This window comes from Sus scrofa, chromosome 3, assembly GCF_000003025.6.
Source record: "Sus scrofa isolate TJ Tabasco breed Duroc chromosome 3, Sscrofa11.1, whole genome shotgun sequence".
Taxonomy (NCBI): domain Eukaryota; kingdom Metazoa; phylum Chordata; class Mammalia; order Artiodactyla; family Suidae; genus Sus; species Sus scrofa.
The window spans coordinates 68,217,197-68,232,099 of record NC_010445.4 but is presented as its reverse complement, the minus strand read 5'-3'; the positions used below and the strand labels follow the sequence as shown (position 1 = coordinate 68,232,099).

The following is a 14,903-nucleotide window of genomic DNA, read 5'->3' as shown; positions in this document are numbered from 1 at the left end:
GCCACAGTAGGTGAGAACTAAAACGTTTCAGAAATGTGACCCAGTAGCGGGAAGGCCCCTCACATGACCCCGAGATGCCAGACGGTGTCTCTCTCCCCGCCCAGGGCGTGTGCAAGTCCGGTGACCCGTCTTTCCAGTCTCCACACTCTGGGTCTGTGATCATGCGCCCCCCCACCCAGAGCTGAGCCTGACGCGGCGGTGGCTCAGGCGCCTTTCCGCCCCAGCCTCTTGCCACGGACCACACGTCTCAACCACGCCGCCTGGCCCCGCCCCCAGCCCCGGGCGCGCCCCTCCAGCTTGCCGGCTCGGGTATCGGAGAGGCCGCGCCCGCGGGCCCTGCGCTCTGACTGGCTGTGCCGCCGCGGTGGGCGGCCCGTGGGCGCACACACCCTCCCGGCACAGCCAATGGGCGTGCGCGCGTCACTGACTGGGCGGCCCCAGAGCCGGCAACCCCTCAATAAGCCACATTGTTGCACGAAACTCCAGAGCAAGAGTCCCGGGCCTCAGCTACCACCGCTGTGTCACTAAGCCGTGTACATCAGCGGGCGACAGCAGCGCGCGTGTGAGCCGGAGAAGTAGCATCACCCTAGTGGAGCCCCGCTGCGGTCCTTCTCAAGTTGAGCCTTAGTGATCCTGTGGCTGAAGTTAGTACCTTAGCAGTGGGGTATCCCAACACGTCGCCGGGAGAAATTCTCGGTCTCCTTCCAGCCGTTGTGACTACCAAAGCCTGTTTTTAGAGACCTGAAGACCTCCAGCCGGGCGCGCCACCGTGTGCCTTTTTTGTGTGCCTCCCGGACTCACTGCTCCCGGACGCGCCGCCTAGCCCTGGTATAAAGCGGTCAGACCGCGCCGCTCTCATCCTTTACACGCGCACCAGCCTCAATTTCCCAATTCCGCGCCGTCTGGCCACAGCAGGATGATTGCCTCGCATCTGCTCGCCTACTTCTTTACAGAGCTCAACCATGACCAAGTGCAGAAGGTAAGCAAACACGGGCAGGGGCGGCTGGCTCGTCTCCGACCACGTTGCTTTGTCCCCAGGCCTCTTTCCGGGGTCCCGGCCCGCTGGGACTCTCCTAGACCTTGCGGGGACCCGCTTCTTCCCCATTCCGGGCCGCAGACGCGGAAAAAATCAGGGCGGTGGGGAAACTCCTGAGCTGGAGCCACGTCCGCTAGGCACGGGCAGGCGTGTGCCCGCGTGCAAGGCGGCTCTCGCTCTCTGCCACCCAGCGCGCGCTCGAGCTTTTTTTTTTTTTTTTTTTTTTTTTTTCCTGGAGGGGCGGGCCACCCGGCACGTAGTCCTAGACTGCTGGGCCCACGTGGGAGGAGCCCCTCTTTCGCAGCCTGAGTTCCGGCGAGAGCACGTGGAGAGAATCCTGGAGGGAGGAGGGGAAGGCACAGCTGCGCGGGGCTGTCCCGGTTCCTCCCGCGCAAAAGGAGTTTGGGGGACCTACGATTTCCCCAGCGTTCCTCAGGGCCTTGCGGAGGTGGGCTTGGGGAGAAGACGACAGAGGAAAAAGCTGGGAAAGGGGCAGAGGAACTCCACTCGTCGCACCCCTTTCCCGGAACTGAGGCGCCCGGAACTGAGGCTCCTCAAGGGGCATCTCTCCCCTTCTACCCCCATTCCCCGCGCCCCGCAGCTCCTCGCTCTGCTCCGCTTCACCTTGAGTCTCCGCCACCTCCCAGGCCCGCTTCCAAATGGGGGGCAGCCTTTGGATGTTACTTCTGCGGTTCCTAAAAGTTTCTCCGAGAGGACCAACCCCCCGAAACTTTGCCGCCTTCTTGGAAATTTTTGTCGTTTTCCCGTCGGAGGCCCGGACCTGTCTGCCTTCTCCCCTCCCAGTAGCCCCCCACGCCCGAGCTCTCGCTCAGGCCAAGTCTTTTACGTAAGACAAAGCCTCTGGCCCTGCCGGAGAGGCTCGCTTTCCGTGCCTCCGGGTATGGAGTGGGGGGTGGGGTTAGGCCCGGCCCCAGGCGCTCTCTGGGGAGAATTGAGTTCCTGAAACGCTCGGGATTTCAGGATTGGCCCCTGGCCCTGGCTGGGTCTCTGCTAGGACTTGAGAAGAGGGGATGGGTTTGGACAGGGGCGAACGGTGTCCTGATCTGTGAGTCAATGTCGGAGCGTTGCTCAATTACATACTTGGAATTTCTGTGTCTTCGTAGGAACACATTTTTGGTAAAATGTTTTGACGTTATCTTTCTGTGGGGCGACCTGTTCATACTCCCATTCCGGGGAACCTGAGAGCAAAGAGAGGATGGTGGGTTGCTATCAAGGAATTTTCAGAGCCATGACAGATGAACCCCCCAAATAAAGCATGACTTTACCTAGTCTCAGACTGGAGCGGAAGGTGGCTGGTTTAGTTGAGTTTTACTCTGTTTATACTTGGCTGTTACTAACTCATTCCTGGGACGCTGCTGTGCGTCAGTTTATTTCAGTTATTTAAGAGCGTGTCTGCCAGCCGGAAGGACCTTGGAAGCTTCTTCGGGCTTCTTTGCCCAAGAAGTGACTTAACCCTTGTGGAAGACTCATTTCTTGGCAAATACTAGAATACAAAGCTAGGGGATCATTAGTCCTGGGGAGGTCTTTTCAGTTGGCTGAATGTTGCCCCAGGACTTTTAAATTTACTCACCATCTCCCCACCCTAATCCAGACGAAGGAACCTAGAGCCACAAATTTAACCTCCCTTAAATCAGAGGTTGGAGGCTAGGACCAGAACTGTGCAGTTATACCGCCTGCCTGGTCTGGAATGGGAGAGGTCATCTCTTTAGCCTCACATTGGGAAGAGAGTTTTGTGGTTTATTAACCACAGGACCCTGAGCAAGTCATTTTGCTTTGGACCGCCAATTTCTTTTTGTGAACAGCGATCTTCTCCATTTTAGGGATTGTGATGATTAAGCTGTGATGATTAAGCACCGTGAAAACGTCTTTTTTATAGGCTTCTCTGTGCTTGCAGCTACCTTTCAGCCTGTGACAATGTCTCGGGACACTTGGGTGTATTTCCCCTAAACTACCAATGGAGGCAGAATTGAGTCAGGCCTTAACTCAGCAGGTGTCAGCACCTAGGACTTAGCCTCTCAGTTTAGGTGAGCAAAGCTGTTGGGTTCCAGCTGCAACTAGGAAGTAGGAAGAGAATGAGAGAGACTAGTTGGAAGCATCTTTTAAGGTTGCTGCCCAAAGGAAGAATTAGGAGCAGAAGATGCTTTAGTTTAATTTTAGATCCTTTTGAAAAGGCCTTGATTTGGACTTGTCTGAAATCCCCATCATTTTGTAGTCTGAGGCAAGGAAAGCTTAGGTTCACCTGCCCCAAACTCGAAGAATCACTTGTCTCCTGATAGACAAGCCCAGTGTTTTGAGCCATTAGGAGGAGAGTAAGGTTATTTTCTCACTTTGGCTGATTGGCATTTTGAAACTCAAGAGCAAACACATATAGCATATACTGTGTACTGGTAGTTTTAAGCTCTTTGCACATTAGTTCATTAACACTCGCAACAACACCGTGAAGCAGATACTGATAAGGAAGTGACTTCCTTATCACAGAGTGACTCGTCAAGGTCACTAGCTTTTTTCCTAAGAGCTCGGAAGTGAAGCCATGCAGGTGGGCTCCAGAGGTCCATGCTCTTGGCCATACTCCCTGCCTCTGGGACCTTTACTGGACTATATCTTGGCCGGTGTCTGTGTTGGTTCTTGGATGCTGGCAGCATCCTCACCCAGCATGTCCAGAAATGCAACAGGCTATCGGCTTTTTTTTTTTTTTTTTTTTTGCTTTTGCTTTTTACGGCCTTACCTGCGGCATATGGAGGTTCCCAGGCAAAGGGTCCAATAGGAGCTACAGCTGCTGGCCTACGCCACGGCCACAGCAACGCAGGATCCAAGACGCGTCTGCGACCTGCACCATAGCTCACGGCAACGCCCAATCCTTAAACCCACCGAGATCGAGGCCAGGGATCGAACTGCAACCTCATGGTTCCTGGTCGGATTTGTTTCTCTCGTTTGACAGGAACTCCAGCTGGCTATCCTCTTGGTTATATTAGTAGCACCGGTACCCTCTGAGTGTTCTGGCTGGGAGCCCTGGATCCATTTCACTGACTCTCCAATTGCTCCACCTTTGTCCACTGGTCTCTGGGTTACTTCAGAGGCCTCCTAGTGTTTCTTCCCTGTCTGTTTCTGGAGCCAGACTGGATCATTTCAGAAGCCTTTTAAGACTGAGTACTATCTCTTAAAATATGACACAAATGAACTTATTTGCGAAACAGAAACAGACGCAGAAAACAAATTTAGGTTACCAGAGGGGAAAGGGGATGGAGAGGAGTAAATTAGGCGTTTGGGATTAGGAGATGCAAACTACCATATATAAAATTTAGATAAACAACAAGTTTCTACTGTATAGCACGGTGAACTATATTCAGTGTCCAGTAGTAAACCGTAAGGGATAAGGACATGTTCATATATGTATAACTGAGTCACTTTGCTTTACATCGAAACCAACACAACACTATAAAATAACTACACTTAAAAAAAAGACTCCATTTTTTTTTTTTTTTTTTTTTTTGCCATTTCTTGGGCCGCTCCCACAGCATATGGAGGTTCCCAGGCTAAGGGTCTAATTAAGAGCCGAAGCCGCCAGCCTATGCCAGAGCCACAGCAACTCAGGATCCAAGCCTCGTCTGCAACCTACACCACAGCTCACGGCAACGCCAGATTGTTAACCCACTGAGCAAGGGCAGGGATCAAACCCACAACCTCATGGTTCCTAGTCGGATTCGTTAACCACTGCTCCACGACGGGAACTCCAAGACTCCATGTTGATTGCCCCCGACTCCCCCCAACCTCAGCCTCATCTCTATCTTCATTCCCCCAAAGACTTGAATCATCCTTCCTGTGAATGTGACACCTGTTTACACAACTGCTTTTGCCCCAGTGTATCCTTCCTTCATACACTGGAGCTGGGAGTTTCCGGGCAGGTGGAATCCTAGCTGTTCACTTTTATAGGCAATTCGTGGCCACTGGAGAGGTGCTCCGCAAGTGCAAGGATGAAGGAGGAGACCTTCCTGGAAAAAGAAGTTGAGCAAGGGCTGCAGGAAGTGGAGGAGGGTGAGAGGCAGCTGAGGGGAGTGCTGGTACTGGGCTGGAGGATGGGTGGGTGGATGGGTGGACCCTTGGAGGGAAGACAGCTCTTCTTTATCTTGGCCTGAGGCTGATCCTGAGGGGAAAGGGGTGGGGGAGAGGGAGAGAAAGGGTGTTTCCAGTGCTCCCGCAATCAAGGGTGTTTGGAGAGTTTGAGGATTCTTTTTTCTTTTTTTTGGCCTTGCCTGTGGCATTCGGAAGTTCCCAGGCCAGGGATAGAACCTGTGCCGCAGATCCCTAACCCACTGAGCCACGAGGGAACTCCAAGAGAATTCTTTTTATTAATTGAGGTATAATTAATACACAATGTAGGATTTTTGTCTCTTAGGAATGAGAATCAGGATTAACCTTAGAAGGGAAATGAAAAGTATACACAGCTTCCTTCAGCCATTAACCGGATTGCTTTAACACGCATTGACTGGTGACATACAGTCTTGGAGGACAGGTAGCTCACTTGGGCTCTTTGCTATATGAGTGAGGGGTAGCCCGTGAGACGGGGGTGGGGGGAAGAATATCTTGGAAGCAGAAAGATTCAATGGAGCCCCCAGGAGATATGAGTTTAATGCTTTTTGAGAACCTACTGTGGGTACAAGACCCCTCTGGATACCTAGATACAGATGTGGGCAATTGAAACTGTTATCTTTCTGTTGTCTGGTGAGATAAAGCTCCAGGAATAGATACTTTACAACCAGTAAAGGGTGGTGTCTAGTCTGGTTGTGGCAGTCATTCCCATGGCGTAGGGAGTTTAGGACCTCAAGGGAATCTTGATTTTTTTTTTTTTTTTGAGCACCTACTACGTGCCATTAATCTTCAGATAGGGGATGCAAGTATGGGAGTATACTACTGATTAAAACCTTAATGGGAATTCCCATTGTGGCTCAGCGGGTTACAAACCTGACTTGCATCCTTGAGGATGCGGGTTTGATCCCTGGCCTTGCTCAGTGGGTTAAGGATCCGGCATTGTCATGAGCTGTACTGTAGGTCGCAGATGAGGCTAAGATCTGGAATGGCTGTGGCTGTGGCCAGCAGGCAGCTGTAGCTCTGATTCGACCCCTAGCCTGGGAACTTCTATATGCCATGGGTGTGGCCCTAAAAAAAACCAAAAAACCCAAACAGACAAAACCTTAATAACATTATTTTGGGCTGAGTTAACTGACATTGACAGGTACAGGTTGCCTTGTAAACTGTAACCTGATACTGAGTATCCTGATACTAAGTCCCTTTCCTTTTCCAGACAATTGATGCTAGCAGGAGTATTTTGTAGTTTTGCTAGTTGCCCATTTGTTTTGTATTGTTGACCTTCTATTTCAGAGAGCACTGAGAAGCATTTTTTCTTTACCCCTGAATAAATTAAAAGTCTGAGACTCCTCAGACAAAGCCAACTTTTTTTTTTTTTTTTTTTTTTTTGTTACCATCACTAGCACCTTGTGGAGTTTGAGGGCGGTTCAGGGCCCTTTTCCTGGGGGACTCAAAACACAAACCACAACAGTTTTCTCAAAATGTGGCAGCCAGAATAAGGAGATCTGATGTATTGAAAGAACTCAGGAACCCCAGATAACTGGCTTCCTTTGTTCAGGTACTTCCGGTTTAAAAGATGAATCCTGAGAACTGGTTCCTCATTATCATTGTGGAGTTTTGAAGTCAGCAAGTTTGGTTTGTTTTCCAGTCCTCTGTGTTGTCTGTTTTTGCCTTTCCAAAGCAGTTGGGGTGGAGGGGGGGCAGATCCAATCAGAGTTCATTGGCCATGGCTTATCATCCGCCCCATAGATTTCAGGTGGCGGTTTCTGCTTACTTCTAAAGCAGTTCTCTTAACATCAGTGATATTGACATTTGGGTTGCATTTTTTTGTTGTTGTTTTTGTTTGGGGTTTTTGGGGCCGCACCCATGGCCTATAGAAGTTCTCAGGCCAGGGGTGGAATCAGAGCTGTAGCTGCCAGCCTACATATGCCACAGCAACTTGGGGTCGATCCTTAACCCAATGAATGAGGCCAGGGAGTGAACCTGCCTCCTCATAGATACTAGTCAGTTTCAGTACCGCTGAGCCATGATGGGAACGTTGACATTTGGGGCTGGATAATTTTTTGTGAGGGACTATCCCAGTCTATCAGAAAGAGTAAGAGTTTTTATCCTACCCCGATTTATAGGGGCAAAGCCTGTGGGGTGTTTGTTTTGTTTTAAACTACTCCTTTAGGGAATAGTTTTCAACTAGTAGAGATTTTGTCTCCCAGGTGGACTTTGGTGATGTCTGGAGACATTTTTGGTTCTCACAGGCAGGTGGATGAAGATGTGTTTTTGCATCTAGTAAGTAGAGGCAAAGGATGATGCTAAACATCCTACAATATCCAGGACAGCCCCCCCATCCTCCCCAAAAAGACGTTTCTGACCCATAAATCTATAGGTTGAGAAAGTGCATCAGAAAAACAACCCCCAGTGTTTCAGGGCATCACTAATGTTCATACAGCTACTTAGCAGTAGCTGCAACTAGGACCACAGTTCTTAGCTCTGTGTGCTATGTCATGGGATAGTCATGGTGGGAAGTAGCCTTTGACGAAAGATGAATTTAAGGTGACATCTGCAGACCACAGTAGTTAGCAGATGTCCACGACCCCTGGCTGAAGTGTGGGTTACCTGAGTTACTGTTTCTCTTTCTTCAATCAGAAAAATGTGGGCAAGCACCCCAGGAAGCCAGGGGTGGGGGGAGAAGTTTGCTCAGCCATCCCCCAGGAGAATCTCAGCCTGGCTGTTGTTTGGCTTCCCCCTGGAGCCCAGGCATCTACCAGGCTTCTGAGCAAGGCAGGCGTGTGAGCTGGTGGAATTACTATGGCTGTTGATACCCACTGTGGGACAGTCCAGCAGTCACTGGGAGAGGCTGTGTGGTGAGATATAGAGCCAGGCTTCCTGGACTTGGATCCTGGCTCATCACAAACCTGTTCCGTGAACACGGTCCAGTTATTTAACCTCGCTAGCCTGTTTCTTCCTCTTATAAAAAACACGGTCCAGTTATTTAACCTCGCTAGCCTGTTTCTTCCTCTTATAAAATGAAGAGTAGATAACACTTTGAGAGAGGGTCCTTGTGAGGATTAAGAGGGAGTGAGGAGTTCCTGTTGTGGCTCAGCGGTAACGAACCCGAGTAGTTATCTGTGAGGATGCCGGTTCATTCCCTGGCCTCACTCAGAGGGTTAAGGATGCGGCGTTGCCATGAGCGGTGGTCTAGGTTGCAGACACAGCTCAGATCCCTTGTGGCTGTGGTGGAGGCCGGGAGGTGGCTGTAGCTCTGATTTGACCCCTAGCCTGGGAACTTCCATGTGCCGCCAGTGTGGTCTCCAAAGAAAGCAAAATAAAAAAATAAAGAGGGAGTGAATATATGGGAAGCTCTTAGTGCTGTGCCTGACACTTAGTCAACACTTTACGGGTCAAATATTAGGTACACAGAGAAAGACGCACTCTCGACTGCACTGCTGTCCCTCTGGATGGGAGCCAAAGAGGTCTTGCTTTTTCTCCCGGAGGGCTTTTAGGGCACATGGTTCTGGTCTATCTATACTCTCTGTCTGCTGTCAGCTTAGAGCAGAGGACAGGGAAGGCGAGAAGGATGGACAATTCCTAAAGCTGAGACATGAGGCAGTGTCCTCATTTCCCTCTTCACCTCTTCCTGGACAGCAGAGACCCAACCTTGAACTTTCCCTCTGACTTGCTTTCCTTCTGGTCCTCTGGAAGGTAGCCTCCCCCCAGGGCTGGGGTGGTGATGGGGTCTCTGGGATGCCTCGGCTATTTTGGTGCCCCTCAGGTTGAGGCATCCTCCTTAGGAAGTCATGAGAGACACTGGGAGAAGGGCTGAACCAATAATCACAGCATTCATTCAGCCCCTCTCCCTACTGAAGCCTAGCGCCCTCCCCCTCTCTTTGCCTCCCCTGGAGGGCAGGATCGCATTGCTCCAGGGCAGTTGCTAAGGCCACTTGTGCTGCAGTTGGTCAATGAGATGCCTGCTCCCACTTCCTCACATCTGCTTCAGACTCTGGCTTCCCACTGGGGAGACCACTTGAGCTGCCCTGTGCTGCTGAGTCATAGGACTGGGTCATGGGAGGTTTCAGTCCACCTGAACCCCCAAGAGTCAGTGAAGTGGACAATCATTCCCACATTTTTGTTTGGCACATTGGATGGAGAGTCCTTGGCCATTTGGGTCTTAGCAGAACTCTTTGGCCCGAATATACAGACTTTGGATTGGGCAGTGTGGCCCCTTCTGAAACTGGGGTGCCCAGGGTTCTTGACAAAGCCAGAGAGACCCTCTGTGTGGAACCTACACTCAACTCCCCCCATTCCTTGTCCAGCCTTGGGAGTCTTGGCCTTGTTCCCCTGGGAGCAGGAGCTAGGCCATCTTGTTTTCCCTGAAGTGCCATGCTTTTTGCACCTTTGTCCTTAGCATTTCCTTGATGTCCCTTCCTTGGAGGGGCCTTATCTTGGAGTCAACAGAGAGAGTGAGTTAGGCCCGAGAACCTGGCTCTGGGAGCCCTCTGCCCCCACCCACCCGCCCCTGCCCTGGAGGCCTGAAGACGGTCTAGGTTCTTAGAGGGCCTTATTCCCATGCTTTGCCTTCTGGCATCTCCATTTTGCCTGATAAAGGAATGAAGCCAGCTAGCCACTGGACAGCTCTAACTGAGGGTTAAAGAAGGGAATTTGAAGCTGCCAGTTTTCCTTTTTCTCATTTGAGGGACTTTTTCCTCTTGCTTCCTCCCAAATTTTTCTGTCTCAACTCCTTCCAATGAAGCCTTCCAACCACTTCCCATCAGTTTCCCTTCTCCCTCAATTCCCAAAGGTCTTAAAATAACAAACATGAGCTCCACCTGCTAAGCACCCGGCTCTAGGGATGCTCCTGCACCTCTGGCCATCCTCACGCAGCCCTCCAGGCATTACTTTACTATTACCTGTTAATTCATGTGAAGACATTAAGGCACAGAAAGGGATAGAAGCTTGCTGAAGGGCAAGCCAGAACTCAAACCCAGGCAGTCTGATTCCAGAGCCCAGGCCCTTGGCTCCATGGGGCTTCCTGGGACAACTGGAGATGGCTTCCTGTCTCTCACCTTCATGGGGTTATAATTTTTCAATTTTTTTTTTTTTTTTTTTTTTTTTTTTTTTTTTTTTTTTGGTCTTTTTGCCTTTTCTGGGGCCGCTCCCGTGGCATATGGAGGTTCTCAGGCTAGGGGTCTAATCGGAGCGGTAGCCTCCAGCCTACACCACAGCCACAGCAACTCGGGATCCGAGCTGTGTCTGCGACCTACACCACAGCTCACGGCAATGCCGATCCTTAACCCACTGAGTGAGGCCAGGGATTGAACCCGCAACCTCATGTTTCCTAGTCGGATTTGTTAACCACTGAACCACAACGGGAGCTCCTCACCTTCATGGGGTTATGTATGAGTCAGGAATCAGTTGGGAAGGGACTTTTGAGATGATTCATTTTACAGTTGAGGAAACCAGGTGCCTTGTACTGAGGGACCAACCAGGAACCCTCTTTCTCAATCCCCATCCTTCCTGTTTCCTTTGGCACCATTAGTACAGCAGGAGCTCTTCTCATCATTCAGAGGTGGGCTCCCCAAGAACCGCAAGCGGAGTTTGCTTTGTAGCCTGTATCTAAGGCGACCCTATAATTACTGCCTTAACTGGGCCACCTTTGTCGTCCCCCCTTTAGCCGCGCCCATGACATGCGGAAGTTCCTGGGCCAGGAATCGATCCTGCGTCACAGCAGCAACCCAAGCTGTAGCAGTGACAATGCTGGATCCTTAACCTGCTGGGCCACAAGAGAACTCCAAACTGGGGCCACTTTGGGGAATAAAAAGGGGAGCTATTAACAGTTCTGCTGCTACTACACTGTAAACTGAGATTATCCTGTCAAACTGGGATGTATGGTTGTCCTGCTTTTGGTGTGAGTCTGGGGTGAGTGGGGCCAACTGGGAAGCTTTGGGGCTGGATATGGTCCAGAGGGATTTGGGTCAGGTGGGTGGACAGCTGGCAGCAGACAGGAATGGGGAGTTTAGATATGTCTGTGGGCTGAGAGGCTCAGGGGCAGAGTCTGTCCAGGGGAGGCAGAGTTTGACCCCTAGGGGACTGGGGCACTGGCCAGGGCAGCCAGGTAGCTGGAGAGGAAACTATGGGGCTGCACGATCAGACCCAGGCTTGAAGAACGGGGTCAGGCTCTGGGCTCCTGGGCAGCTGCAGTCACCCGAGTTACTCTCCTGCACTCCCATCCCCCCTTGGTGTCACCACGACACTTATGTCTTGAGCACCTGCTGTATCGCAGTACCGAGATGGCTCTGGCATCACAAATCAACTTGGGAAAAAGGAGTCAGCGCCTTTCATCCTCTGAGACCAGTGAGGGCCAGAGGCACAGGTGTCACAAGCGTGTTGGCATACCTGGCTGAGAATTTGGGAGAAGGTATTTGGGGGAGAGACCGCTTGTACTGGGCCCTGAAGGGCAAGTGGGAGTTTGTGAGGTCAGATGAGGAGAACATTCTAGGTATGGGGTCAACACATACACAGACCTCTAACATTTTCAAGACGGAAACTCCTCAAAAGTGTATCGATATTGGAGTTCCCGTCATGGCGCGGTGGTTAACGAATCTGACTAGGAACCATGAGGTTGCGGGTTCCATCCCTGGCCTTGCTCAGTGGGTTAAGGATCCAGGGTTGCTGTGAGCTGTGATGTAGGTCACAGACTCTGCTCGGATCCTGCGTTGCTGTGGTTGTGGTGCAGGCTGGTGGCTACAGCTCTGATTAGACCCTTAGCCTGGGAACCTCCATATGCTACAGGAAGCGGCCCTAGAAAAGTCAAAAAGACAAAAAAAAAAGTGTATTAATGTATGTGATCTGTGTGAAAGAAATTGCTTACTTTCTGTCCTTACTACCTTCAGTTTGTACTTACTCATTGGCGTCTTTGCCTCCCACCTAGAGACTGAGAACCTTGCAGGTGCGCTGTATCCCCGTGTCCTCTGCGCCAGCCCTGGCACACTCCTTGTGATGCTCCATCGACATGTGTAGGTGAATGAACTGTTCCAGAGTCAGGGACCACGGGGACATATTATTCCTTTGCACTGCTGCCCCAGTTTGAGGACAGGAGGGTCCCAGGACAGGCGTCCCACATGCCCATCTCCTGGACCCCTGGCAGGTGCTACTGCCTGAGCGCAGTCTGGCTGTTACTTGATGCAGCTGAGAGCAGGAACTGGAAGAACAGGAAAGCCAGTGACTCAGGATGGTGCAACAGGATCCTGGGGGAGGGGCCTGGGAGCCTCCTGGGTCAGCCCCGCAGTCACCCTGCTGCTCCAGGCAGGTGAGTGCACGATGCTGGGTGCTGCGTCAGCCGGGCTCTCCCAGAGGTGGCGTGGCACCCCGGTGAAAAAAAGGTCTGTCACTTTTGGTTGGCTGTGTTTCAGAGGACAGGGGCCTTAAAAAATCTAGGATCTGCTGTGTCTTGTCCTCCCCAGCTCATCCTTTTTGTTTGTTTGTTTTAAATCATATCAGAAACATCTGGCCCTGGCTTGGCAACTTTACGGGATAAACTTGCTGCTCTTTGTACAGCCTTGGTCCTCCCAGGAGGAGTCTGTGAAGGCTTTATTATTAATGAGGTCACTGACAGCAGCATTTACCTAGCTTTCCCAGGATGGGGCACACCTTTGCCTCAGGTGAGGGCACTCAGCTGCCCACTGGATATTATGGGTCCTGTTAGGGACTTGGCCTATGGTTTGGGGACGCTTCTCCAAGCCTTGGTTTCCTTGTCAGAGACTTGTGGTAAAACCCTGGCAAAGGAACAATGCAAAAATATGAAATTCTTTCGTAACTAAGTTGCAGCCATGTGTCAACACATAGTCACCGGAAGGCTGTGAGTGGTTGCTTTTAAGTTATGGCTTTCCCCTCTGGTTTGACCTCTTTGGTCTTCTGACCATGTGCAGTAGATAGATTAGGGCCTAGTCAGTGCCTTGCCCTTTTCTTCTTCACATATATTTTTTTTCATTTTTTTATTATAGTTGATTTACAATATTCTGTCCATTCCTGCTGTACAGCAAGGTGACCCAGTGATACGTAATATATACATACATTCCTTTTTTCATGTTACCCACCATCATGCTCCATCACAAGTGACTAGATATAGTTCCCCGGGCCAGATAGCAGGATCTCATTGCTTATCCACTCCAAATCCAGTAGTTTGCATCTATTAACCCCACACTCCCAGTCTGTCCCACACCCTCCTCCTTGGCAACCACAAGTCTGTTCTCCATGTCCATAAGTTTGTTTCTTTTCTGTAGATAGGTTCATTTGTGCTGTATATTCCATTCCAGATATAAGTGATCATGATATGGTATTTATCTTTCTGACTCACTTCATTTAGCATGAGAATCTCTAGTTTCATCTATCTTCCTATAGTTTTTTTTTCATTTATAATGATTTTTATTTTTTTCCATTATAGCTGGTTTATAGTGTTCTATCAATTTTCTACTGTATAGCAAGGTGATCTAGTTGCACATACATGTGTACATTCTTTTTTCTCACATTAGCATGCTCCATCATGAGTGACTAGGTATAGTTCCCAGTGCCACACAGCAGAATCTCATTGCTAATATATTCCAAAGGCAATAGTTTGCATGCATTAACCCCAAGCTCCCAATCCATCCCACTCCCTCCCCCTTCCCCCTTGGCAACCACAAGTCTATTCTCCAGGTCCATGATTTTGTCTTTTGGGGGAAGGTTCATTTGTGCCATCTATTAGATTCCAGATATAAGTGATATCATATGGTATTTGTCTTTCTCTTTCTGACTTACTTCAGTTAATATGAGAGTCTCTAGTTCCATCCATGTTGCTGCAAATCTTCCTATAGTTTTACATTGAAGTGTAACATACATAGGGAATGGAAGGCATCAGGTAACCACTGCACGGTGGATCTGCACGGATCTGGTGACAAATTATTCCCAGCAGCAGTAAGTGTGCCGCCTGCTAATTGTGATCACTATCCTGACGTCTACCAGCAGAGATCTGTTTCAGTACATGCTATAATAAGTGGACTCATAGTATGTTCCCCTTTGTGTCTGGCTTCTTTTACCTAACTTTATATTGTGAGATTCATCTATACATGTTCTTGGCATGTGATAGTAGGTGATACACTCTTTTTTTTTTTTTTTTTGGCTTTTTTTAGGGCCACACCGGTGGCATATGGAGGTTCCCAGGCTAGGGGTCTAATTGGAGCTGCAGCTACTGGCCTACACCACAGCCACAGCAACACCGGATCTGAGCCATGTCTGTGACCTACACCACAGCTTATGGCAACGCCAGATCCTTAACCCACTGAGCAAGGCCAGGGATCGAACCTACATCCTCATGGATACCAGTCGGGTTTGTTAACCGCTGAGCCACGGTGGGAACTCCTTAGGTGGTGCATTCTTACGGCTGTATAGTACCATGCCCTGCCCCTCCATCCCTGCTTTGACTATAGCTGAATTGAAACAGATGAGACTGGTCAAAGCCCTTCACTTCAAGGTATGGTCTTTCCTAAATTTCGTTCTAGGAGGCTAGAATGGAGCTTTGGAATCTTTGGAATATGTGTATATACCTGATTGTATCTTTAGGACAAAAACAAGTGTTAGGAAAGCTGAAATTCAATTAGCTGGTCTACCTGTGTCTAGAAGAAGCTAACCATTAGGAATTAGCTAGTGTTCGTCCAACACCTTCTAGAGAGAAGGTTCTAGACACTAATCAGTAGTACCCAAAGACTGGAGAAAGAGGTACAACAGTGCAACAGCG

The 14,903-nt window shown here is 50.0% G+C and overlaps 1 protein-coding gene across 1 annotated transcript in view; it reads left to right on the top strand.

The window, feature by feature from the left end:
* The window catches only part of HK2 (hexokinase 2), a 75,532-nt gene continuing 61,541 nt past the window's right edge, over nucleotides 913–14,903 (top strand). Inside the window, 1 exon segment of the mRNA NM_001122987.1 lies at nucleotides 913–979. Coding sequence (NP_001116459.1) covers nucleotides 917–979 — 63 coding nt within the window. The 5' untranslated portion in view covers nucleotides 913–916.